Source organism: Drosophila mauritiana, chromosome X (assembly GCF_004382145.1).
Source record: "Drosophila mauritiana strain mau12 chromosome X, ASM438214v1, whole genome shotgun sequence".
Classification (NCBI taxonomy): domain Eukaryota; kingdom Metazoa; phylum Arthropoda; class Insecta; order Diptera; family Drosophilidae; genus Drosophila; species Drosophila mauritiana.
Genome location: NC_046672.1, coordinates 12,932,851 through 12,957,222, shown reverse-complemented (window position 1 = coordinate 12,957,222; position 24,372 = coordinate 12,932,851). Strand labels below are relative to the sequence as shown.

The 24,372-nt window shown below is 42.7% G+C and overlaps 3 protein-coding genes across 6 annotated transcripts; all 3 read right to left on the bottom strand.

Moving 5' to 3' along the window:
• Positions 1–5: 5 nt before the first annotated feature.
• Positions 6–13,898, bottom strand: LOC117148124. 4 transcript variants are annotated; one of them, XM_033315347.1, is made up of 7 exons: positions 13,111–13,897; positions 3,010–3,299; positions 2,713–2,891; positions 1,328–2,288; positions 1,185–1,256; positions 474–665; positions 6–376 (listed from the first exon to the last, which is right to left on the bottom strand). In XM_033315347.1, the coding sequence occupies exons 1-7, from the start codon at positions 13,487–13,489 to the stop codon at positions 248–250; spliced, it is 2,202 nt and encodes a 733-aa protein (XP_033171238.1). In that variant the 5' UTR covers positions 13,490–13,897; the 3' UTR covers positions 6–247. The 4 variants fall into 4 exon arrangements, with proteins under 4 accessions (XP_033171238.1, XP_033171237.1, XP_033171239.1 ...); XM_033315348.1 differs by having other exon boundaries at positions 284–376; positions 1,185–1,200; positions 13,111–13,898; XM_033315349.1 differs by having other exon boundaries at positions 284–376; positions 1,185–1,197; positions 13,111–13,898.
• Positions 13,899–18,512: 4,614 nt separating this feature from the next.
• On the bottom strand, positions 18,513–22,680 carry LOC117146645 (putative inorganic phosphate cotransporter). Its single transcript, XM_033312979.1, has 2 exons — positions 21,134–22,680; positions 18,513–20,184 (listed from the first exon to the last, which is right to left on the bottom strand). The coding sequence occupies exons 1-2, from the start codon at positions 21,333–21,335 to the stop codon at positions 18,680–18,682; spliced, it is 1,707 nt and encodes a 568-aa protein (XP_033168870.1). The 5' UTR covers positions 21,336–22,680; the 3' UTR covers positions 18,513–18,679.
• A 283-nt stretch (positions 22,681–22,963) lies between these two features.
• LOC117146647 lies at positions 22,964–24,290 on the bottom strand. The gene is made up of 2 exons (XM_033312981.1): positions 24,094–24,290; positions 22,964–23,958 (listed from the first exon to the last, which is right to left on the bottom strand). The coding sequence occupies exons 1-2, from the start codon at positions 24,178–24,180 to the stop codon at positions 23,287–23,289; spliced, it is 759 nt and encodes a 252-aa protein (XP_033168872.1). The 5' UTR covers positions 24,181–24,290; the 3' UTR covers positions 22,964–23,286.
• Positions 24,291–24,372: the final 82 nt, after the last annotated feature.

The following is a 24,372-nucleotide window of genomic DNA, read 5'->3' as shown; positions in this document are numbered from 1 at the left end:
TTTCCTCGATTTTGATTTGTTTGTTTTTTTTTTTAACTTTTGTTTTACTCTTTTTAACTGGAACACATTGTGAGTAAAAATGTGGTGCAGAGTGATAAGTACATGTATGGATAATGATCCGAAAGAGTCGAAGGTGCAGATGAGTCGATGCTATAAATATGTGGGCATTGTTTGATAGACAAGAAATAGATAACATGACAAAATGGAGGGTATAAATAATCGGAAATGGGCGGATCGGGTTCAGGACTTAGGCGAGGCGTTTCTTTCGACTAGGTGACAGGATCTTCAGCATTGTGACGACGGGCGCCTCGAAGGACATCGACACCACGAAGGACAGGAAGTAGGAGGCCACCGTCAGACCGAAGAACATGACAACCTGGAATAAGCAATAAATAAATAAAGTTATGATTGATTGATTGATATTATTGTTTTCTGAGATAGCGATTCTACAGCAGCTGCATCTTCCAACTCACCATCAGATCACCGCCCAGGTGAAGCGGCGCGTCCGAGTTGAGCGCCATGGAGCGGATAACGATCGGGTGGACCAGGTAGGCGCAGTAGGTGACGCGGGAGAAGGGATAGAGGCAGGGCGCCGAGAGCAGCGAGTTGATGTAGCCGCCATAGCCCGTGGAGCAGGCAATGGTGATCCAGGCCAGTGACAGCGCCCAGGCCGAGTGGCTGAGCGAGCTGTAGGCGGCGGCGGTGAACTGTGACAGGTCGGCCTTGTACAGCCCGAAGACCAGGACGAACAGATTGAGCATGGCCAGGGTCCAGGCGGTAGCCACTGTCAGCTTGGGCAGTCGGATCTTGCAGTTGGTCCTGAACAGAATCCAGCCCACGGCCATGCCGATCAGATAGGGACCCAGGCGAGTCCATGGCTTGTCGTAGATCTTGTCGAACAGGGCCAGTGGATCGTCCGTGTTTGGTCGATGATTGTTGGTGAACGCAATCACCGCCGTGGTGATCCACGACAGCACCAGGAACACCAGCGTCGTGATCGCCGACAGCTTGAAGTGACGCACGCCCACGATCAGGATGATGGCACCGATCATATAGAACTGAGTGTCATTCGCCAAATACCAACTCCAGAGCATGCACTGCGGATTTAGAGGAATGAGGAGGAATTTTATATTATACTTGTGGCGTTAGTCATTGTTATTCAAAAACAGAAGCCCACGCGGCGCATGAGTGATGCATCTCCTCATCGAATTTAAATGCAAGAAGTCGAGCACCAATTTTGAATAAATAGGTTTTAACTAGTATGTAATATTATTTACTACAATTCTTACTCCTAATAGCTAAGTTTGAAATCTTGAATAACACTCACCATCTCATCCACAGGGAACAGGGTGTTGATGTAGAGAATGTTGCGCCACCAGTAATCCGGGCAGGTGATGTGATCCATGGTGGGGGGGTCAAAGATCGAGTAAGTGGCCAGGTACTTCATGGTCACCTGGACAACGCCCAGGACGAACAGATAGGGGGCGGTGAGACGCATGAACCGATAGGCGACCAGGCCGAAAAAGTGCGCGGTTCCAGCGGTGAACTCATTGGCTCCCTTGCTCAACTTGTTCAGCTTGCCCTTGGCATTCGTGCGGAAGTAGATGTACGAGATGAGGAAGCCACTGATGAAGAAGAAGGTGTCCACGCTAAAAGGCCCATTGGTGATGGCCTGGAAGAAGAAGTTCTGCTCCACCTCCTTGCGCATTTCCATGTTATCGGAGTACTTGAAGACCACGATGCACGTGTGGCCGAGGATGACCCAGGCCATGCTGAAGGCTCGCAGTCCATGGATGCACGGAATGGTATCCGCACCCACATTCCGATCGCAGATCGCATTGAAGTTCGTTATCGCCGAGAAGGAGAGCAGCAGCTCCGAGTAGATGCTCAACTTTTCCGGCTCGTGCAGATGCCCCTCCAAGTGCTCATCCGAGTTGCTATTGTTGCTCCCGCTGCGATGATGATCGTGGTGATCATGTTCCGCATCGTGATCGTGGTGGTGTCCATTGCCGCTGTCATTATCGTTCGGTGGCAAATTCAGCACCAAAGCATCCAATTGCTTCAGCGAATTCGAGGACTGCGAGTGATCCGATTGCTTGAGCGGATCATCGTGGGCGGTCATCGTGTCACTGTAATCGGACGAGGCGCACCCAATTCCCGAACTCGTCTCGCTGTTGTTCATCATCTCCTTGTCCTGGCGACGCAGTGCCTCCTTCAGTTTGCGCCTCAGGTAAATCTCGAAGAGGGTGCCGCAGCAAATCAAGCCCAACACAATGCTAGATACCACACTAAAAATCAGATAATCAGGTATATATTGTTATAACAATGTTTTATAATTTGTTTAATATATTTAATATAATAGCAGTTGAAATTTCATGTTTATATAGAAAACGGTGTATGCAAATAATTATTTAACTTTAGGAAATTATTCTCTGTGCAGTTTCCACCGGCATGGGCAAGCATATAATCATATTACCCGCTAATATTTTATGTTAACAAATGGAGTTTCGCTTTTTATTATAATTCGATTTGGGGGGAAACGAAATTTCACACAAATCGACTGACTCAACCACTGACTTGACGCTAATGCCCAAAGCCAACTGCCCAAAAGCTGCGCATTGTGTTTGTTCAATTGTTTAGTGTTTGGACTCGGGCATTTTTGAAAGTGATCTTTTGATTGCTGCTACTTTGGTTGCGATCCCAGCCACTTACATCAGCAGGCAGAAGGTCTTGTCCGCCCAGATGTTGAACTCCTTGTCGGTGGGCACACGGATGTCCAGGACACGCAGATCCCGCGATGGTAGCTCCACATGGGCCCTGGAGCTCATCTGGCCGATGTCCGCAATGGAGCAGCTGGAGGGCAGGCACATGCCCACGTAAATGGTGCGCAGCTGGGTAAACACAAAGACAACAACATTAGGTTATTTCTTTAAATTCTTAAAATATTATTCACAAAAGTTGAAAGTTGCAAGTGTGTGGGCCTATATGGTTTTCTCGTGACTTTCTTACCACTTGGGTGGGTAGCGTCTCGTTGAGCTGCATCTTGATCACATAGAATCCGGGAACGAAGGGCGGCGGGGCGTTGTAGACACTGCTGTATCCTTGGGTGTGAGCGGCGGCGAAGGGCAGACCGCTGTTCTTCGTCTCGCTTTCTGGAGAGGATGCGACCGAGGAGCTGTTGTCCTTGCCGGGAGCAACGATCTGGCCGTCGTCAATGGCATCGCACAGGGCCAACGAACCCATCCAGTAGTTGTTGCCGTAGAAGAAACCGGATGTATAGTGACCGGAAGCATCGTCCACTGCGCCAAGCGACGAAAAAGGATGCAAAGAGAAGGGCAGCCAATGGAACGGAATGGAAGGAAAGGGCATCAGAAGCGTTCGAAATGCAACATACACAGTGTGAGTATGTGTAATATAATAAATATAAAAAAAAAAAAAAACATAAAACTGGCCATTATGCAATTGCAGCGCAGCCGTCAAGCTGCCAACTTTAAAATGCCGCCATCATCAAGATGATGACTTGTCGACTGGGCGACCAAAGAGATTCCCTATAAAGCTTTAACTTGTTTAATATTATATATATATTATTATGAAGAAAAACTAACACGAGTTGTTTTGTTTAATGTGCAAAGAACGATCAATCTTTCACTGCATTTAAGTCATACATCCAATTGTTGACTACCATTCCATATCAATTAAATGCCAATTAATTGGTAATAAATCAGTTCAACTTAAAGGCTGTAGTGGATTCAGACTCAGATTCAGATACAAGAAAATCCTTGCCCAACTGCTGATTTATTTGCACGAAGTTGAGGCTGCTATGCTATTTTGTTTTCGTTTTCTTGCAACCAGTTGCCAAACAGATCGGGGACTTGAGACGGCGACTGGAACTGGGACTGTGGGTCTAACCAGTTTTTTTTTTTTGTTTTGTGTTTTTTTATTTTTTTATCGCTACTTTGAAAATGGCAACTTAAGTCATGCAATGGTCTTTTGTTCGGCTGGCGTGGTGACACGGGGAAAATGGCAACTCTTACGTGAGCATCCATTATCCATTAGCCGCCATCCACCATCCACCATCCACTTCCACTTCCCCGATGGCTTGGCCAAAAGCAGGAACTGATCTCTGGTGATCTCTGGGTTACACAAGACCCGGCCATGACCATGAGGAGCCAATGAAACGGAAATGTTTGCCAGCATTTGCATGTGCCGAAATCAGAAGTGTTTATCCATTTCATTGGCGGTGAACAAACGCGGAAGGAAAGCGATTTTCATTTGCTTAGTCTATCTGCTTGTTGAATTTAGTAAGACAATATGTTTAAGAAAAATCAACTCTCTGTTCCATGAAATTGCACTTTGTTTTTATCACTCCGTTGATACGAAACCTACTCGCATCCAAAAAACACACCCTCCATCCGATCTCTGCGTAATGTTTAAACATGTTTTCAATTTAATTTAGCGATTGAGGTCATTTGATTGGCTGGTAGTAAGCATTTCATCACAATACCTCCATCGATACGCCAGTACATGGCAAATGGGTCGGCATATAAACACAGCGATGTGCTATATACATATGTACTTCTTCAATTGAACGTGTCATTCACGCGTTTAACGCTCTCGGTAAATGGTAAATGGAAGCTGAAGCTGAAGCTAAAGCTGATGTCGAACCCAAACAAGATCAACAGATGGGACTGACAATGGGGCTATCAAGGTGACATGTCCGACCGACCACCAATGCTCACCCAATCCCCAAGTCAGATGAACTTGGTAGCGGCTACCGAAAGTCGATGCCGAAGCAGATCCAAAACAGATATCGGATCGTGTATTCTTGTCCGGCGATTCGGAAGGTCGTTCAGCATGTGATCGTGATCGTGATCGTGATCGTGCGTATATGTATGATATATGGTATATATAGGTCGGGGGAAAGCGGTCCAGCAGGTAGGGAAATCGATACTCACGACACCAGCCGCACCTTAAAGTGCGTCCAATTTTCAGTACATTACACGGCGGCAGCAAAAGATACTCGACACAAGTACAAGATACTTTTGCTTGAGCTGCATTTACTCACACTTGATTACCTACAGGTGCATCAATGTTTTATTGCCAAACATATCAAGCTGGACTATATGATTATGTCAAATTTCTACTAAGTTTCTCAAATGAGTTTCGTTGAAGCCCCCACACAGGAATTACTAAAAAAATATATATGTTAGAGCCGAAAATATAATGCCCAAAGCTCATTAAATTATCCAATTACGGAGGCTGTTTACAATTTCTGGCCAAGATCAAAACTGTGCACTTGAATCGCACGAAAATATTTGCAAGAAGATTAAGATACATGTGTGCTCAAGCGAAGGTAAGGACAAAGGCGGGGTAGGCAAATGTGTTAACACACCAAATCGCCGATTGCAGTCGACCATAATGAGTGGCGAAAAAAAAAAAAAAACAATGAGGGCGTGGCACGAAAAGCCAGGCCAAAACCCGGTGACAAAGCTGTTGAAATCCATTTGATTGATGAAACGATTGTATAAATATAATGGCAATAAATAATGTGCTCTGCCCGTCAAATAGTTGCCATTATACAGATACCTTTGTCGTTTCGCCTTTTGCTATTTTTATAATATATTTTTATTTTTTTTTTTGCCTATCCACTTTTCGAACAGTTGCGAAACGGCGCAAAGTCAAAGCTGGCGAAATTAATAAAAACCAAAATACAAAAAAGTGCAACGCGCCTCAAATGCTAACAGTTCAATTAAGGCGCCAAAATTATTAATTTATTAAACGATCCGCGTCACAAGAACCAAAAGCAGTGACCATTGCAAGCCATAAAACATATTTGTTTACTATTTTTATCGCTTAGCAATTTACTTTTAGATTTATGAATGGACTGGCTCTCGAAACGCCCAAAAAGTATAAATCCATCTTAATTTTAAATGTTTTTTCTTCATTTTCTAATTGCCTATAAATTAGCCTTTTGGCGCATCTTTTTTAAATGTCCAAATTGTACTTGCTTCTAATTGATTGTGTCTAAGGTTCGTATCTGTGAGTTCAAACAATCGTTTCGGCCAACTAAATTTGGCAATTGCGTACTAATGTTTGGCTTTGTCATTAGAACGGCCGAGCCAAGTCGAAATTCCTGTTAATGTGGGGACATTAGAGGCGTGTGTTGTGGATTTAAGATCCGCTCGTTTGTCTTGGCCAAATAAATTTCCTGTCATTTAACACGCAACTCAAAGTCTTTGAACTTGGGTGAAGCGTTCTGTGTGCTTATAGCTGAGGTGTGTCTACTAGATCGCATCTCGAGGATACATTAGTTGCCACATTTCGGGCTAAAATAATGCTGCCCATAATGATGTTGTTAGCTAATTGTTCTCGAAATTGTTAGATCTTTAACTAAACTTTGCCAAATATCATAATAATATTATATGAAAGACAAGATCTTTTCTGATTTTATGAGTAAACTTTTAATAGCTAATCTATATATTTAAACTGAAGTATACCTACAGTTAATAACACTCAACGATTGCATTTCTTGCGTCGAATAGCATTCCTTGTCGTTAGTCAGTTTATGTTTCATAATTACTTGTAGCATTTTTTCCCCACTTTTCTGCTATGTAATAATTACACCCTGCCGTTGCCTAATTGAGTCACATAATAAAACGCGACTCGCTTGGCAATTTTATGCTCGAAGATGCGCAAAGTCTGGCCAGCGGAGCTTGAGATCCCTCGAGTGGCTCAGAAAGTTGGCCAAATGACGAATAAGATGGAGCGATTACTTCCTACTTGCCACCTGAGGCTATGGATACGCATTACGTACCGTAGGAGTCTGAGTATGCGTATGAGTATGGGCATGAGTATGAGTATTCGTAATCGTATTCACGTCTCGTTGGCCCACACTCAAAGTCTTTCTTTCTTTTTACCCACTTCAATTTCAATGTCAATGTTGTGCAGCCGGGGGCCCTGGCTCCACACACACACACACACACATAAATCTTATCAAAGACCTCCCCTTTGGGCTCTTTCGACGCCCACATCGCTGAAGAAGCGAAGAAGTAGCCAGACGAAAGTGAGAGTTGAAAGAAAAAAAAATAAATAAAATTAATGAAAATAAGAGTCGACGACGAGTCAAAGAGTTGGCCTGTCTTTTGGGGTTTTGGGTTTTTTGGTTGCTTGGTTTTTTTTTTTTTTTTGGACTCGGCACAGATTCGGCACAAGGTCAGCTGCATCTTCAGCTTTGGTTATTTCGCCTGACTAACTGGTATTCCGATTTTCGGATTTCTGAATTTCGATATTCAATTTTTGGACTTGGTCACTGACACGTGGCAATGCCACCATTTTGCGCAATGGACCGCTGATGATCGCCCCGAACCAATTCAATTATTTCTGCGCATTTCTTTGCCACGGATGGCCGGAGAAACTGGTTTCGGGTTACCAGTTTTTGGGCCAAAAATTCAGGGCTGCACATTGGTTATTTCTCTCTATTTTTTTTATTTTTTTTTTCTTTCTAGCTATTTTTTAAGGCCCAACAAAATGTGAGTCACTTATGGCAATCGTTGACGAGCGTCATTGCCGAAACGATTATTTGATGGGCCAGTAATTTGGAATATTTGTGGAATAATTAGCCCACAGAGTGCCGAGTCACGGTGCATTGTCAGCTCATCGCATCTTAAATTAGCTCGTCTATCCACACACCTATCTATTATCTTAGCAGATAGTCGAAGATGATGATTTGGTTGTTCAAGGGAACACACACAACGTTGTGAAAAATGACGAAGGTACTACAAATTTAATTGCGGTTTAAGCAATATACATAAAGTAATTCTAGAGTAGTGCTTGTTTGTGCTTTCGTCACTATTCCGCATCCATTTGCAATTGCATAACCCTAATGCGCTGTAATCAAATTGATACGACCACCCAAAATTGCAATTATGGTCAATAACCCCAAATTGAGAGCTCGTTCAAATGGCAGTCGGCCGTTTCATAACCGAATCGCTGGAAATTAAAATTAATGCCGGGCACGTCGATCGATCGAGCGATCCAGCGATCACCTGTCGCTATTGTCTTTCCTTATTATTATTTTTTTTTTAAATTTCTTCGTATATATGTATATAATTTTTTATTTTATGTGTTTGCATTGTGGCTGGCTTTTACCTAACGGAAATGATTTCTTGCTTTTAGCCAGTGTCAAATGCAAATGGGTTGCATGGTTATGGCATACGGATCAAAGTCAAAGTGGTTCATCCGCCAGGCGGTGGTTGTCAATTGAGGGGGGTGGTTGGCAACCTTCGGTTGGAATGCAACTCGACTAGAAATCGACTGATTAGCTTTTCGCTATTTTTTGCCTCTTTGTTTTCTTTTCATTATATATATATATTTTTTTTTGCATTTGCCCAAGACCGAGTGTCGCATTAAACTTGAAACTACAAATGGATTTGGCAAGCGTCCCGCCATGACGGACACAATTCGCAATGATCGAAATTAGCGCCGTCTCACGATGGAATGCAATTTCTGTCTAATTAACGTGTGTCTGGAAGCTGGCCGTAATAATTCCACACGGAGTTAGTTGCCTAATTGTGGCATTTAGGCGTTCGCTTTGCCCTCGAACAGTCTGCGTGTTAATTGCGTTTGCTCGGCGGTCATCTAAGTGAAATATTAACCCGGTCTGGGCATTAAGTTCGCCCTTCTTTATGATGCCGCTTTTTGAACATGAACATGAACTTGTAATGGCTTTGTTTAAGAATGCTCTTTATGTACTATACTTAGCTCGCAATTCATGGAATTATCTTTCGATAAACTTCAAAATACAGTATTTAAAAATGATAGTAGTACAATAAATGCTGAGTAAAGAAATATATTATATTATATTATATATTATTATATTATATTAATTTTATATGTATTTAATATATTATAGCAATAAATTTCCAAATAAGCACTTATGGTAAATACCATTAATCGATTTGTATTGATTTCTAGAACGTGGCGCTGAAAAGTAGGCCACAATTTGCAGTGATCTCTGATCCTAACACTCCACCTTCGAAGAAGTCGATTATTCTGATGCAGCTATGTTGTTATCTTATGCCAACCGATCGGTATTTGGCCTAGACCTTTTGGACCCCGATACGCGACCGACAACCACTTTTTTTCGACGCGGCCAATTGCAATGCGTGGCGTGGATTTTAATTACGCACAATTATCCGAAAACGAGTTTGTTGCCTAAGTCATTCGTTTGTGGGGGGAGAGAAAAACTTGGCCAAAATCGCGGTCAAAGTTGAAAGTATTTTACATACATGTCTCCACTCCAATGAACCGTTATTGCGAACAATAATAGCCAACAACGTCGTCTTGGCCATAATTTCATTTTCGCTGAAAACAAAAACAAAACCCCAAACAAAAAGTGAAGAAAACCGAAAAAAAAACTGCAAGGCATTGCAACAATCAAATTAAAGTTACATTACATAAGCTAAGCTTGTGTCCAGTAGAGAGAGAGATAGAGATAGGTAGACAGTGAGAGATATACATATATAGAGAGAGAGACGGAGAGACTGAGAAAAAGAGATACACTGAGATTTATTCGGGGAGAAACCGAGGGAGAGACTTGTCGCATGTTGCCGCTGTGCTGATGTTGCTGCCGTGTTTATTTGTTGTGCAATTTCAGCTTCTGCTTCTTCTTCGGGTTGCAGGCAAAAATAAATACAGCAATGCGCAAGCTATTAGCGGTGAGCGAGCAAGCGAAAAAATAATATTATTATACAAGAAGTTAAATTAAAATAAAACAAATGTTTTACAATATTATTTGTTACCTTAATTACAATAATATGAATTTGTTTTATATTTGATTTTCACAAGACACCTATATTTCTGAACACAGCTGTAGCCGTTGGATTTATACACGGGAAAGCCGTAGAAATTATGTTGCGTGACGTTTCATTTCGCACAAAGGCTGTAATTGGGCCTGTTACCCCCACCCCTTCCTTCACTCAAAAGTCGGCTAAGTATATTGGCCTAAAAAAACCGTTGTGCATTGTGACCAACTAATGACCAAACAGGCTGCAAAGTCCATAACCAAGCCATCGAACCTCGATCACTTGTTGGCTTATTTCGTTAACTTGGCTTCGTTTCAATTTTGGCCATTTTCGGTTCAGGTTTCTCGAACACACAGGTGAAATGCAATACGAGGTCAAAACAGCAGCGATTTGCTCATTTTCCTGTCCAGGCAACAACAAAAGAGATTTGTTTCTTTTTTACCCGGAATATTTGCGAAAAACAAAATGAGTATTACAAAGATTGTGAAAGCTTTTTTTTTGATCTTTGAGGAAGTTTAAAGATTGCCTTCCACGATGATGATGAGACAATATTTGCACTTCCTCTAAGACTTTTGCCGACTATTTGTCCGCGACTTAAGTCAACAAAGTGCCCAAAAAAAGTACAAATTCGTTTTCGCTCTTCGATTCGACGAAGACTGAACGGACCTTCGACTTGACTTCCAAAATGCAATTTTTTTTATTTTTTTTTTTGTCACGGCGAGTGCATTTCAACCTTCAACCTGCCAATCGAGTTCAGCCAAGCGTACCTGCCACCAAACTATTGCACTTGCAATTGCATTGGCCACAGAAAAATATAGACAGAAAAGCACCGAAACAGCGAAAAATGTGAATTAAAAAGAAGTAACAGCAAGCACAGCAAAAACAAAGTTAACGCCGACCACAATTTATTAGCCATTGATCTTGGCCGAGGATTGGGAGCTCCAGATACGAAACCTGTGCTGGAAATTATGTGCGAAGCGTTTAAATAACAATTTCCAGCCAGTGTCCAAGTGTCCGAGTTTCGAGTTCGAGTCCGGTTTACTATGTTGACTGGCCAGCAGGAAAAACTTTGGCCCTGACTCCGCTCATGTGTGGCAATAAAACACACAATTCATGTGGAGACATTGACATAGATGCCATGCCAGTTACTGAGTCCCGGCTTTTTGCCTCCCAAAAAAAAAGATAAAATAAACCCAAACCCAAACCCCAATTTCGTGATGTTTTATGTTGAGTTGGAGGCGGTGGAGCAAAAAGTTGAAGGTTGACTGGGAAAAATCAAAGATTTGAAAGGATTTTTGAAACAAAGTTAATTTTACTTTACATCTACCTAAAATGGCAAAAAAAGTTAAAAAAGAGAAAAATACAGATAAAATAAAAAAATAGTTAAAACCTCATTAAAGGTAAATATAAATAAAAAAAATTAAGAAAATTGCTTTCGCTGGGAAAAACATATTTATATTTCTCAGATAAATAGAGGAGATATAACCTGCCTAGCAAAAGACAAACCCCCACGTATTGCAGATGGTTAGTTAACTGCGATTTTTAACTGCTCGTTAATTAAATGGAAATTAAGACGAACTTCCGAAACGCTTTGGCCTTTCTCCCCGAAAGAGTAAAAAGCGAAAACCGAGGTGGAAAACACTTCCGCATGGCGGGAAAATGCATTTTCTTTAACGACCATGCATCTGACTCGCTCTCGAAATGGGTTTTCCCAGACTCCGTGAACTTGAACCGTGGCTAAAAGGCGCTTTTCAATGGATGTGCTCACTTTCCGGTCACTTTGGCCCATGGTGCAACCAGTGAAATAATAATAAAAAAGAAACTCAAATACTTTTATTTCGTGTGTCTTTTTTTTGTTGCTTTTTTGTGGCTCTCTTTCTCTTTTTCTTGTGCTTTGCGTTAATTGATTACATAACCAGCATCTGGAGAGTGGTTTTAGCTTGGCCAAGTCAGTTGGTCAGTGGTGCTTTGTCGGTCTCAGGTTGCTGGAATCGATAGGATTGCTTTTTGGGTGGTGCGGCAACTTGTCGCAACTAAAAACCAACAATAAAAATCAAAATCAAAAAAAAAAAAAAACAAAAAAAGGAAAACCAAGAGCCGAAAAACCGAAAATAAAACAAGTCCCACAACATGTATTCATAATTCAGGCTTTTGATCTCGCCCAGTCTCACTTTCGACTGCAAATACTACCCAGTCGATCCAATTTGATCTGGTCGTGCAATTGAACCGTTCCATTCAGTTATTCAATACCAGGCCCCCACTGACATAATGACCAACAAAAAATAAAAAAAAAATACCCAAAAAATCAGAAGACGAAAACAAAAAAAAAAAAACATTTTGGAAAACCCAATTTGCCCGAATCGGAAAAAATTCGGCGAAACAACAAGCGAAAAATTCAAACGCCCATCAGGCTGCTGCGAGTTGCTGCTGCTGCAGTGGCAAGAACTAATTGCGACCTTGGCGATCACTCGCATCGTATCGTGCACTTATGTAGATTGTGTGCTCGCGGGCAAATTCGTCTATGCGCCGACTTTAATGTGTCTATATCTATAAAACCCGCGCATATAGTATCTGCGCCGATCGCCAAAATCGGCGAATGGCACGTTCACACACACACGGCAGTGCAGATCGGTGGTTTTATTTTTCAATCGAATGGGTCGCGAACAACAAGATCAGCTTTATGTGGAAAACGTCTGTGGAAATTGCGATAACATGGTGCCAAGTGAATGGCCATCCCATCACGTATCCAATTTTTCGTCTGGCGTCCAGAAAAAAAGATAAACCTCCGTTGGCATATCTTTTTTAATCGCAATAAAGATTTTTGTATATTTTTCATTTTGAATGGAAAATAAGAACTTGTTACTGGCTTAAGTTTAACCGCAAGCTAAAATTCATTTTAATTGGTTAATTGATTTCTGCGGACAGCAATTTTAGATATATATAATATTATAATTATAATGGAATGCAATTAGTTCTTTTTAAAATTATCAAATTACAAGTAGAAATATCATATCAGATATATCAAATGTGTCATTCTAGAAGTATCTTATCAAAAAAGATAATATAAGGAATAATTTTGAATAAATTTAGTACGAGTATGTAAATTCCAAGTTATTCCTATTATAAACTCTATGTTTTTATACATTAATATTTAGTTAGATTAGATTCGATTTTCGTTTGTTTAAAGGGAGAATTGTGTGGTTATAGAACCTTCTCTTTAATTTGACATTTATTTTAAATATAATGTTGGGCAAAGTATAATCTAGTAAAAAATAATGCTGAGCATTGAGATAGGAGTAGAACTTACTCTTGACGGCCCACATCTTGGCATCGCTGAGCCCGCCTAGATAGCTCCTCATGTCCCGACTGCAGTTGGCGGACACTCCGCCGGAGCTCTCCACCTGACCCCACTGGGCGGCCAGGACGGCGAGATCGAAGACGTTGAGGGCGTCCCTGAGGCGTCGGGTTTGGGACAGGTCGTAGCTGAGCTTGGGGTCAACATGGGGCGGCAGAGTGGCAGCCGTAAGATCTCCGTGCAGACTGAGATTAATCACATTGTGCTGGTCCGGAGCGGAACTTAGGTTATGTCTGCCCGGCGGAAACTTGCCATCGTCCTTGTCGATGGCCGCCTGCGGCGTTGCCAGCAGCGAGAGCAGCATTGCCAGCACCAAAGTCCTGCGCATCATATCGCTAAGTTGCGTTTGCGCCCTATAGTCGATTTATATATGCAAATTGGCTGGGCACGACGTTCCTGCGATGTCTTTTGCTTTGCTTCTCTTTTTTTCCGGCCTGCTTCACTTTCACTTCACACGATAACAAAAAAAAAAAAAAAAACTATAATAAAATCCAATTCGGGTTAACAGGGAATTATTTATATATTTTGCACCAGCATTTTCACAACCAAAAAAAATAATAGATGATCAACACACTCGGCAGAACCGTTAGAATTCGGTATTATTCTTTTCTATTTATTTTGTTAGCACTTCAATTTTTATTTTTTGTTTTGGATGGGAGTTGAAAACACACGCGCGGCTTATTATAACTTTTCAGCTTTATTTATATTTTTTGGGGAGCTGCGACGACCGCTTGGCATGAACGCACGTCTACGAATCGCGACTGCGCGTCTTGAGCAGCTGTAAAAATATGTTAACAATTCCAAAAACGCAGGCCCAAAAAAAAAAATGAAAAAAAATCTGAGCTCAGCTCAAGCTCAAGCTTGATCTCAATCGCAGACACTTGCTCACTCTCGCTCTCTGGCAGCGCGGGCGCTCTCGGTCTCTCGAAAGCGCAAGTTGTACCGTTAGCAGCACTTTCGTTGGCAGCTCGAGCGCTCTCTCCCGCTCTTTCTCTCTCTTGGGAAAAAGCAAAAGCCCTGCGTCATCGACTATGTGGTAATATCTTTCATAGTGTGTGTGTGTGCGTGAGCATTATGTTATGGAATTTCGCGAGAGTGTGAGTGTTGCAAAAGTGGCCGCAAAAATGAAATTAGCCATTGATATTTGAATACGCGACGAGGTCTTGAGGATCGCAATCGCAATCACTATAAACCACTATAGCCATATAGCCAGCGGTCCCAAATTCCAGCCAAGTCGGTCAAATCAGTTAAGCCAAGTCGGTTAAATAAGCTAAATGGATTCGCACTCAGGCAAGCTGGTCAAAATCACATTCACGACCGTCTCTTAAGGGCCGTTTAAAAGCCCAGCTTGGAATAAAATTAACGCGATGCATAATGGAATGATATTATACGCTATAACCTTCTTATTAAATCAAAGGATGGTATAAAGAAGTGAAGAATGTTCACGTATTTAAAAGTGAGCAGCTCCATGGATTGTTTTAAGGTTAGCGTATACGCCAATCGGTTCCAAAATTGGAAAATACCAGATATTAATGTCAATATTTGAAATTGGAAACTTTCAGCGCATAAATGAGTTGTAAATGATTCACCCAAACAAGAGGTGAATAATTTAAGGGGTTATTCGCAATGCGATTTACTAAATTATATTGTTACTAAATATCACTTAAAATGATGCTGTCAGATGCAAAAATTTTGAATTAAGCTCTAATTCATTTGTACATGCATATGTGATGATATAACAAGATAATTACAATTAATAACCACAAATTTTGATATCTGGAGTAATCTATAAGTAGATTGTAGATTATTTGGTTCAGGCTGGAAAGCACTCTTCATACCGCCACTTGCTTCCAGTCCCATTCCAATTCCTGCTTTCCAGTTGAAATAGCAGGAATGGGAATGGAGGAATTCGAACGAAAATGTTGCAAGCATTGGGATAATTGTTGTTGTTTCAGTGGTGACCTGTTTTTAAGCACTTACACACTTTTGTTTACAGAAAGAGAGAGGGAGTACGAGATAGTTGCACCTGGTGCAGATTCCCCCTCCTCACTCCTCTCCACCATCGCTCCTTTCCCAAGCATTTCTCGAAAAAAGAAGTTGTAAATTACGTACGTCTGTTGTTTGGTTCCCCATCTATATATTGCCATATATTGTGCAATAACCCAAACGTCGACGTCGCTCGTGCAATGCTTTTCAATTTTCAATTTTCCACAAAAGCCAAATAAAAAGTTGGGAACAGAGAGAGACGGCAAGATGCTAAGCATTTACAGTTAGCAAATGGAAACCAGTTCTGAGAAGTAAAAACCGCCAAAAAGAAGAAGCAGAAATGCTGCCAAAAACTAAATGTTAAGTGGTAAAGTGAAACAAAATTGCATTTCGTGCATTTTCAAAGTAACGAGCCAAAAACAGCAGAAGCCTGCAGAAGATCTTGCAACGGTAAACTGGTTTGCAGGGCAAAAAGTCGACTGAAGTACAATACAAAAAAAAAACTGCATCCAGAAGATGCGAGCAAAAGGAGGGAGTGAGTGGGCAATATGGGGGGAGGCAGCCAGGGAGAGAAAGAGAGAGAGAGAGAGAGGGAGCGCGAGAGCGGGACACACCGATTGGCATGAATGAAGATGCAAATGAAACACCAAAATATTTAAGGTTAGCCTTAATATCTCAGCTGCACTCAACAAAAACTTGCGCAAATCCCATGAAAAAAAATGGACTGTTGCTTTCGCCCCAACATAACCTATAAAATTATTTCCCAAAAGCATTTAAAAAGAAAATAAATAAAAATAAATATTTTTGACCAGTGTAAGGGTCTGACCGTCTGTCATTCACGCGGTCGCCTGGGACACGTAAGGTCTGTCAGCGAATGAAAACCTGTCGCCCCACCTGCCCGACTCCCCGGCCAACGGGGTCGAGCTCATATCTTAATGAGAAAAGTGAAAGTGTCAAGAAATAAGCGAAGCGATGGCCGAATGAGGGGCTCAGCTTAAATGTGAACAAATAAGAGACCACTAAGCCAGGTCGAGAGATATGTGTGTATGAAATTCAGTCAGAAATCAAGACAAATCCGGCCGGGTTATCAATTAGCTAGCCGATAACCGAAATGAACCGAATATTTCGGGTCTGGGAATTGTCGTTAAGCTCATTGGATTTCCATTTTAAATGATCGCAAATGAAGACTCAAGTCATGAAAATTGGAGATGATCTCTTGTAAAATGTAGTGCAGTACATAAATCATTGTATTTTGTTATTTTTTTTTTGTTGAGTTTCCCCTGCGAAACATTGGAATTGGGTCATGTTCAGTGTTTAGCGATTTCCATCGGAAACATCTTAATTAATAAATTATTTATGATCCAATTCCTTTGTCAATAAAACCTTGAAAATGGCAAATACACGGACGGGATGTAAAATATATTTACTTTAAAGATCCACACAATGTCTATATGTTCGTCTGAACTAATTTGTAAGTTTCTGGTTTTCGTATCTGTAAGATACATTTCATATAGTGGTTGCAGTTTTGCCTATTTAATAGAACCAACGCGAGTGATTGTTTGTTCGGATGCACGCTCGACAATCGGTTTTGACACTTTAAAAATCATTCGACCAAATATTTGGTTGCACAAATTTTCACATTTTTTGGATCACTTGTCGAGGGTTGTTGCTGGGGCTTTTGTGTTACTGTTTAATGCCATTGTTGATGCTCACTGCGGTTACTGTTGTTACTGATGTTAATTGTTTGTTGCTGTTTGCCGTTTGCGCTTGCGTCACGCCTGACATTTTGACCATGAACGCATTTCTTGGCAAGGAAAAACCGAAACGCACGGAAGATCGCACGGATGAAATTGAACCGAATGTTGGTCGTAACATTTAAACTTTTATTTTCCACGCCGTCTTTCCCCATCTCAAAATTTTATATCTCTTTTTTATAATTACTTCATTTGCAATCTTTCGTGTGGCAATAGAAGAAACTACCGTTAATTAAAAACGCAAACGCACGGCCAAATGAGCGCAGGTGAGTGTACACTCAGAGAAATGAACGTAAATGAAAGATACATAATACTAATAACATGAATGAAAATTGCATAAAATAATGCGATCATACTATATATATACTATATTCTCAAAACGCTGACTTTTTGTCGCAGTGTATTGAAGAGAGAGGTTCGCTGCTGTAACAGCGGCGCCAAAATATTTTCACTTGAATTTGGCGGCTATGTTTTTATGGCCCTGCGAAGTTCACGGGGGAACTCAGATCGCTGAGCGGGGGGAGGAAAAAAAAGGAATGGGGGGGGCTATGGATTGTTATGTAATGAGGAGAAAATTGACAATAAGACAAAGCGCAAAATACAAACAAAACAGCGTGAGAGACTGCGACACAGAAACTGCAATGTCACTTAACCATTATTAATGCCCCCATATTTTTAAGGGGAGGCAAGTAATTTTTGGGGGCAAGTGTGTATGGGGGCGTGGCAGCCCAGCCAGAGACGCCTCACGTCAACGGACGGACAGATTTACGGACGGACAGGGGCCAAAACTGTGCCACGATAATCACGACGAAACCGAAAACTGAAATCATAAACGAAAACTGAGGCTGCGACAAAATCTCTGATGCATATTGTTTAAATGAACTTATTTAGCACTAGAAAATTAAAATTTAACATTGTAACATTTGAAACTTAGCAAAATTACTAAAAGAACAAAAGACAGAGCTTTATCGCAGGTTTTTCAATCGTTTTTTGAGATCAAAATACATATAAGGACTTTTAAAATTCAAAATCGTAAGATCTAAAGCTGTAAAATAAAGTCTAATAGTCCAAAGAAGGTGTTGTATTGCTTCAATCTGTCTTAATTATATATTATTGTTTATACACACAAACATTTCACTACAAAAGTATTGCCCACGATTTTGAGATACTTCTTATACACCCCATTTATGTTTTAGGCATAATTTTACATGAACACGTCGCCCCCGAAATTATGCAACACTTGTACAGCCTTCAAAAACGTGAAAAGCCTAAAAGTGTTCTAAAAATCTGTATAAAATAGATAACCCATCATGCAATCACAATTCTCTAATGAAGAGGTATCAATTAGTCGGATCCACAAGAACCACCTGCCAGTTAAAGAATAAAATGCTTAAATCAGGTGCCACAGTTCGATATGTTTGTGCTGTTTATTTCGACAGATCTACGTGCCTTCGAGCGTGTATATCATAGATATATAAATATATATATATAGTTGGTATTGGTATACTTGTTTACAAAAAAGACGCCTAGCAAAACAAAAGTCCATATAAAAGGACGATACACGTATATAATACACTAAAACAGTTAACATCCTTTCGATTTTCCATTCCGATTTGGTAGCACTAGTTTCGTTCGTTTCTTTTTTTTTTTTTGGAAGCCACATTCTTGTCCTGCATCCGGAAAACTTCAAGCGCAAATACATATGTAGGATATATGTGTATATATCGGAATTATCACAAATGCTTATGATCTAGCTAAAATAGCGTATAGTTAGGCTTGCTTCAAGCGCGCTGGGATCGTGAGTTGCGTGTGGGTGGTGTCTTCGACCAGCTTTGCTCCTCGGCGCTGGCGAAGATCAGGTAGATGAAGTTACCGGCTATATTCAAGCCCGCCGCCAGCCAGAAGACCAAATGCCACTGGGTCAGAGTCTCGCGATGATTGATGATTAGCCCGATGACATACGGAGCCAGGAAGCCACAGATATTTGCCGCCGAATTGGTGATACCATACATGGTGCCCGCATATCGGGGACTGAGCGCTATGTGATTCATCTGGTTGCCAGCATAGACGGCGCCGCCGAACGAGCCCACGCCGGCCAGCATAAAGGTGACCCACACCCAATCGCAGCCCACATAGATGATGCCAATAAGGCCCAGTGATGGCACCACCGAGGCCACCGTGTTCCACAGCTTATACGAGCTCAGCAGCGATATGTAGCGTCTGGCTAGCATCCAATCCGCCAGGGCGGAGCAGGCAATGCCCACGAACCAGGAGGTTAGATACGGCACCGCATTGAGCAGAGCATTCGACTGGATGTCAAAGTGCAGGATGTTGCTCATGTAGGTGGGCAGCTCGGTTAGCTGCGTGTAGAAGGCCCATCCCTGGCCGCATTGCGTCAACAAGATGGCCCACAGAGGCACGGATGTGAGCAGCGATGACCAGGGTATCGGTGCCTCCGGCGGCGCCCGCAGACTCACTTCATCCTGTCCCTCCTCTTCCTCGGGCTCCGCTAGATCCTGATTTATTAGCCTCTGAACCTGTAGACTCCTTTCGATATACTCTCGCTCCGATTCTGAGATCCTGGGATGATCGCTGGGCTTGTCGTACACCAAGTACATCCATGCGATGAACCACAGGATGCCCAGCAGTCCAAAGATGTAGAAAGCCGACGGCCAGCCACCCAGGAAGTCCAGCGAGCACAGCCAACCGGCCAGCGGCATGGAAATGACTGTACCGATATTGGAGCCCGCATAGACGATTGCGGCGAACTTGTTTCTCTCCAGCGGCGGAATCCAGTGGGCCAGCATGGCGTGCATAGCTGGATAGGTGACGCCCTCGCCCATTCCCTCCAGGATGCGCACCAGGACCAGCAACGGCAGATCCCAGTGGGCGGCCAGCGGAGTTATGAGCGTAAAGATCGCCGTGATCAACACTCCATAGCCGTAGATCTTCTTTCCACCATACAGCTCGGCCATCCGCCCGCCGGGCACTTGGGTTAGCACATAGCCGTAGAAGAAGCTGCCGAGCACCAATCCCTGTGTGGCCTCGTCCCACACAAACTCGCCCTCCTTCTGCGGATTCGGATCGCTGCCATTGTGATGTGGTGCCGGCAGTGGACACGTGTCCGTATCAATCACCGATGAATTGCTGTGCGGAATTGCCGTTTGGTTCACCATGGCCACAATGGCCACCGACAGATTGACCCGCATCGCGTAGACCACGGCGAATCCCAGGAAGCCCATGAATCCGAATATGTGACGCGTCTTTGGGCCACAGCCATGATTTTCTGCGCGGAGAGAGGAGAGAAAGGGAGGTTAGTAAAAGTTGGTTTAGGAGGCGTAATAACGATATCAGTTCCGGTTTTACTTAAAAGTTCTCGCCGTTCTCGATAAGGCTCAATGTTACACTGAAAATCCCTAAATACCATGCACAATGTGTTATCATTGCATAGTTTAAAATGCCTCAATTTCTCCACTTTTTTATTCCTTCACAAATTTTTACATGAGATGCTTTGCCAATGAATTTCATTTCTATTCAGATACTTGTACATACGAATCGCTCAAGTATAACACCTAAAATACAAATATAACGATTTGATACCATCGAAAAAGTTGTCGGCCCTCCGTTCCATTTGGAATGCAGATTTGTACTGTTCTATAAAGTTCTGGCAAACTTCGTTTCATATCAGCAAATGTAAGCAAGTCGTAATATCGGCCTTTGGCGAATAAATTATACATAGGCATAGGAGACTGTATTAGAGAAACGTGTGAAATGCTCTTACTGAATAGTATTACGTGAAAATGAAATGCGGAGCTTGGTTATTAGTCAATTTATGCGAATATGTAATTATTAAATAATTTTAACGTTTCCTAATATAATAAAATACAGCAATGAAGTTATATGAAAATGTATAAAAACATTTGAATACTTTACTTTATTATAAATTGAAAGATACAATTTTAAAGTATCTTGGAGATACCTAAAATGAAATTTGTTTAAAAGTATCTTTGGGTTGAGTACTGTTTCTTTTTACATAGATAATCCGAGTGTTTATGTTTAATGATGGACATATTTATGTAAATAAATGCATATCAATGTGAAGCAGAAGTAGCACTAAAGATTTAAATAAATAAAGGTATCTTAAGCTTGTAATACGAATATGTACGTTGCTCCACCTACGTATGCTACATCTACGTAAATATCTTTCCCCATCTGTGTATCTTGTAGCTACTCACCCTCCGCAGCGCCACTGGAACGGATTAGCGGTCGTTCGCCGGAGCAAAACGCCTCCCGTTCGTCGTCCGCCTCGTCGTCGGAGCGGTCCGCCGCGGCGGAGGAGTTGGAGGATGAGGACGGCCGGCGGAGGCGGGATGCGGCCGCATCCTCGTAGTAACAGGAGGCGTCCCGCGACTCGTCCGTCCATTTGTGCGGTGGCATCGTGGCGCTCTAATTGGTTTCGTGGATTCCGATTGAAGATGTTGGAGCTTGGCGGTGTGTGCTTTTCGAGCGTCTTTTGAGCGTTTGGAACTGCAAATGCCAACGCATTTTCTCTGCCGGAGCGGCAGCTGTAGTGTAGTTATTGTATTTGTATCGCCAGCGGTGTCGGAAGCGGTTTGCTTGGCCACCAAAACCAAGAGCCGAGTGAGCGGGAGCGGGAACGGGAGCGGCAGCGCGAGCGGACACCTCACCACGCCAGCGGGAACCAGCGCAGACTGACGGACTGGCAAATGGCAACGGGCAACGGACAGCCCAACAACAAACCTAAGCAAAAGGCAGCGCCAGCAAACGTAGCTTCTAACCACAAGAGGGGTATCAGTGGCGTAGTTGGGGGGCCGTGCCAAAATCACAGAGGGGGTTCCTCGAGTGAGAAGAGTAGTTACTTTCTGGCGATAGAAACTTGCTGATGGAATTGTAACTCCGATGGCACAGACCTTTGTTTTTTTTTTTTTTTAATTTTAAATATTTAGCGAATCATAGTTATTTGAGTCCTCCAGTCATTGCTTAGTGACCCCTTTTGCTGCGCCCCTGTGTTTGGAGTCACCACAGCTCGCTCCCTCTCTAATGGCTGGCTCTGTGGCGTTCTCGCTCTCTCCCGTGTGAAAGTGGAGCATGAATGGTGTGGCACTACGTCACAGAAGGGGATGCAAGAACGAAAGAGAGTGGGTGAGTGAGAGCATTAGAGAGGGCCAAAGAGAAAGGGGCCGATGTGCAAGAAGAGAGGAGAGTTCAGTGTGAATTGTATTGTTGTGAACTAACTTAAGTATACTATCTTTGTTTAGTTACAGTTAGTTTACACACACACAAACTATGAACGGCGATATGGCGTATTTGCCAGCACTGACAAATTAATATTTGTAAGAAAATAAAAACAATAACACAAAACTAAATTCCAGATAGTCGAAATCAAAAAGGGAATATGTACTTAAATCTTGAGAACAAAAACAACGAGGAGAGAAAGGCAAAGTATACGTTAGTTGCCAACACACATACACGCGCACTCAAACAACTGAGGGCAACACAATAGCTACGTTTAAGTAGCAAAGCTCTTTTTATGTAAGTCAATTCAAGCAAGCTCTAATTAGAGAACAAAAGAAATGAGCAAAAACCTAAATTCCACATATAGTATGTATCTACATCTGGAAAATTTTCCATATTTGTTGTGGGTTTACAATAAAACAGATAAGATAAAGGGTCAAGTTGATCGATTGCTGCGTACCTTGCACAAAACAAAATGTTCTTTTAAAATTTTTCATTGAAATCATTACCAGTTCGCCTATTGTATAAAAAAAAAACGTTGTCAATGTCTATTTTTAATGGGTGCACTATTGTTGATCAGTTATCATAGTTTATCATCATCAGTTTCTCATAGAATGTTAAGTTTACTAAATGACCGCTATCATTTTGGCCCCAAGTGTATGAGTGTGCCCTTCAACTGCTTCCATTTCAACTGCTTTGCAGGATTTCTATTTCTGGAGCAGCACTTGCGCATGTCCTGAAAAAATGCCTGTTGCATCCAGAGATTTCGTAGACCTACCCCAAATTCCCACAGATGCATAGAAGTTGGCTGAGGATTTTCCAGTGGACAATTATTGACAGAGTATAAAAAAACAATTCAGACTCAAGGACCTTTTCACAATACAATTGGAATATTATTAATTGGACACAGAACCAGATAATTTCTAAGAAAGTTTATCCACTTTAAATGCTAGTTGTTTGGCATAACTCCACTTTATAATTGGATATAATTCCAATTGAACTGTTGAAAAGGATGCCCCAAGCTACATATAAAATGCTTAGAGAGGTATTTTAAAGTATGGCTTAAAGAGCACCTGGATGTGATTCCTTTCGGATGTGATTCGTCGACGTCGAAGTCCAGCACTGTCACTCTTCAGTTGCCGAAGATGGTGCCCACGGGAAACACGATGATCCTCCGTTTGCCGCTCACCACCAGCGATTCATAGTGATAGTTCTTGGCCAGCAGGACATCGTTGCGGTCGGCAGCAAAGGATTCCCGGATGGGATCCAAGTCCGGATTGAAGCTATTAATGGCCACAATGTCGCTCGGTAGTCGTGCTATCAGTTCGTAGGCGCAGCCCAGCTTCTCATTCCACAGACTAACTTGGCCGTAAGGTAGGGGATCCCTTTTGGCCAACTCGCCGGCCTCCTTGGCTGTGCGGAAGGTGTGTACCGTCACCACTCCCGTCGCTCCATTGCCCAGATAGCTGTGCACGCAGTCGTACACCAAGACGGGAGATTCCCCGGCCTTGAGGCTTACGCCTTGTACTGTCTTGGCCTTCAGCTGTTCGATCTTGGCCAGCGTGCTGCTGTAGCTCGGGTGCTTGGACACCGCCGGCGACAACGGACGCAGATCCTGCGCCACCAGGCCCACAAACTGATCGGCAATGCTCTCCTGGAGCAGCAACGTGGCCACCGATCCCTCGTCAAAGGGATTCTGCAGGGACTGGAGCAACTGGTGGCGCGCTGAGTGCAGATCACCGTCCTCGAAGACGACCATCAGCTGGGGGGAGCGCCACTGGGGTGCACTGGGAATCGGCGCAAGCTGCAAGTAGATACATTTTTGAATTCACATACATAGGGGATCGGTGCTCCGATAATCTCACTGAGCCACAATCCGTGTGTCCAGGAGATCAAGGTTATGTCCGATATTCGTGGACGGACTGGCTGTCTGACTGACCTTCGCTTCCTGCGCCGTCTGCTGCAGCTGGTTGACCATGTCGCTGGTGATCCTGGACGGCTGGGACTGGGTGGAGTTGCTTGCCATGCTCTGCGCCCGGGGGACTTCTCAGATCGAAACGAAAACTGGAATTCAATGGAATCGCCCGATCAGCTGCGTTATCAGCGGCTCACGCACACATACACGCACGCAAAGAAACAGACAAACACACACACACATATACATGCACATGCAGAGAGGGAAGATCGCAGATAAACTGAAATACCAGTAATTAGTATT

Coding starts and splice junctions, on each gene's coding strand:
- LOC117148124 (XM_033315346.1), bottom strand. CDS start 13,489: ATGATGCGCAGGACTTTGGTGCTGGCAATGCTGCTCTCGCTGCTGGCA. Junction 3,300..13,110: donor CAAGATGTGGGCCGTCAAGA/GTAAGTTCTACT, acceptor CGCTTGGCGCAG/TGGACGATGCTTCCGGTCAC. Junction 2,892..3,009: donor AGACGCTACCCACCCAAGTG/GTAAGAAAGTCA, acceptor GTGTTTACCCAG/CTGCGCACCATTTACGTGGG.
- LOC117146645 (XM_033312979.1), bottom strand. CDS start 21,335: ATGCCACCGCACAAATGGACGGACGAGTCGCGGGACGCCTCCTGTTAC. Junction 20,185..21,133: donor TTCCAGTGGCGCTGCGGAGG/GTGAGTAGCTAC, acceptor CTCTCCGCGCAG/AAAATCATGGCTGTGGCCCA.
- LOC117146647 (XM_033312981.1), bottom strand. CDS start 24,180: ATGGCAAGCAACTCCACCCAGTCCCAGCCGTCCAGGATCACCAGCGAC. Junction 23,959..24,093: donor AGACGGCGCAGGAAGCGAAG/GTCAGTCAGACA, acceptor ATCTACTTGCAG/CTTGCGCCGATTCCCAGTGC.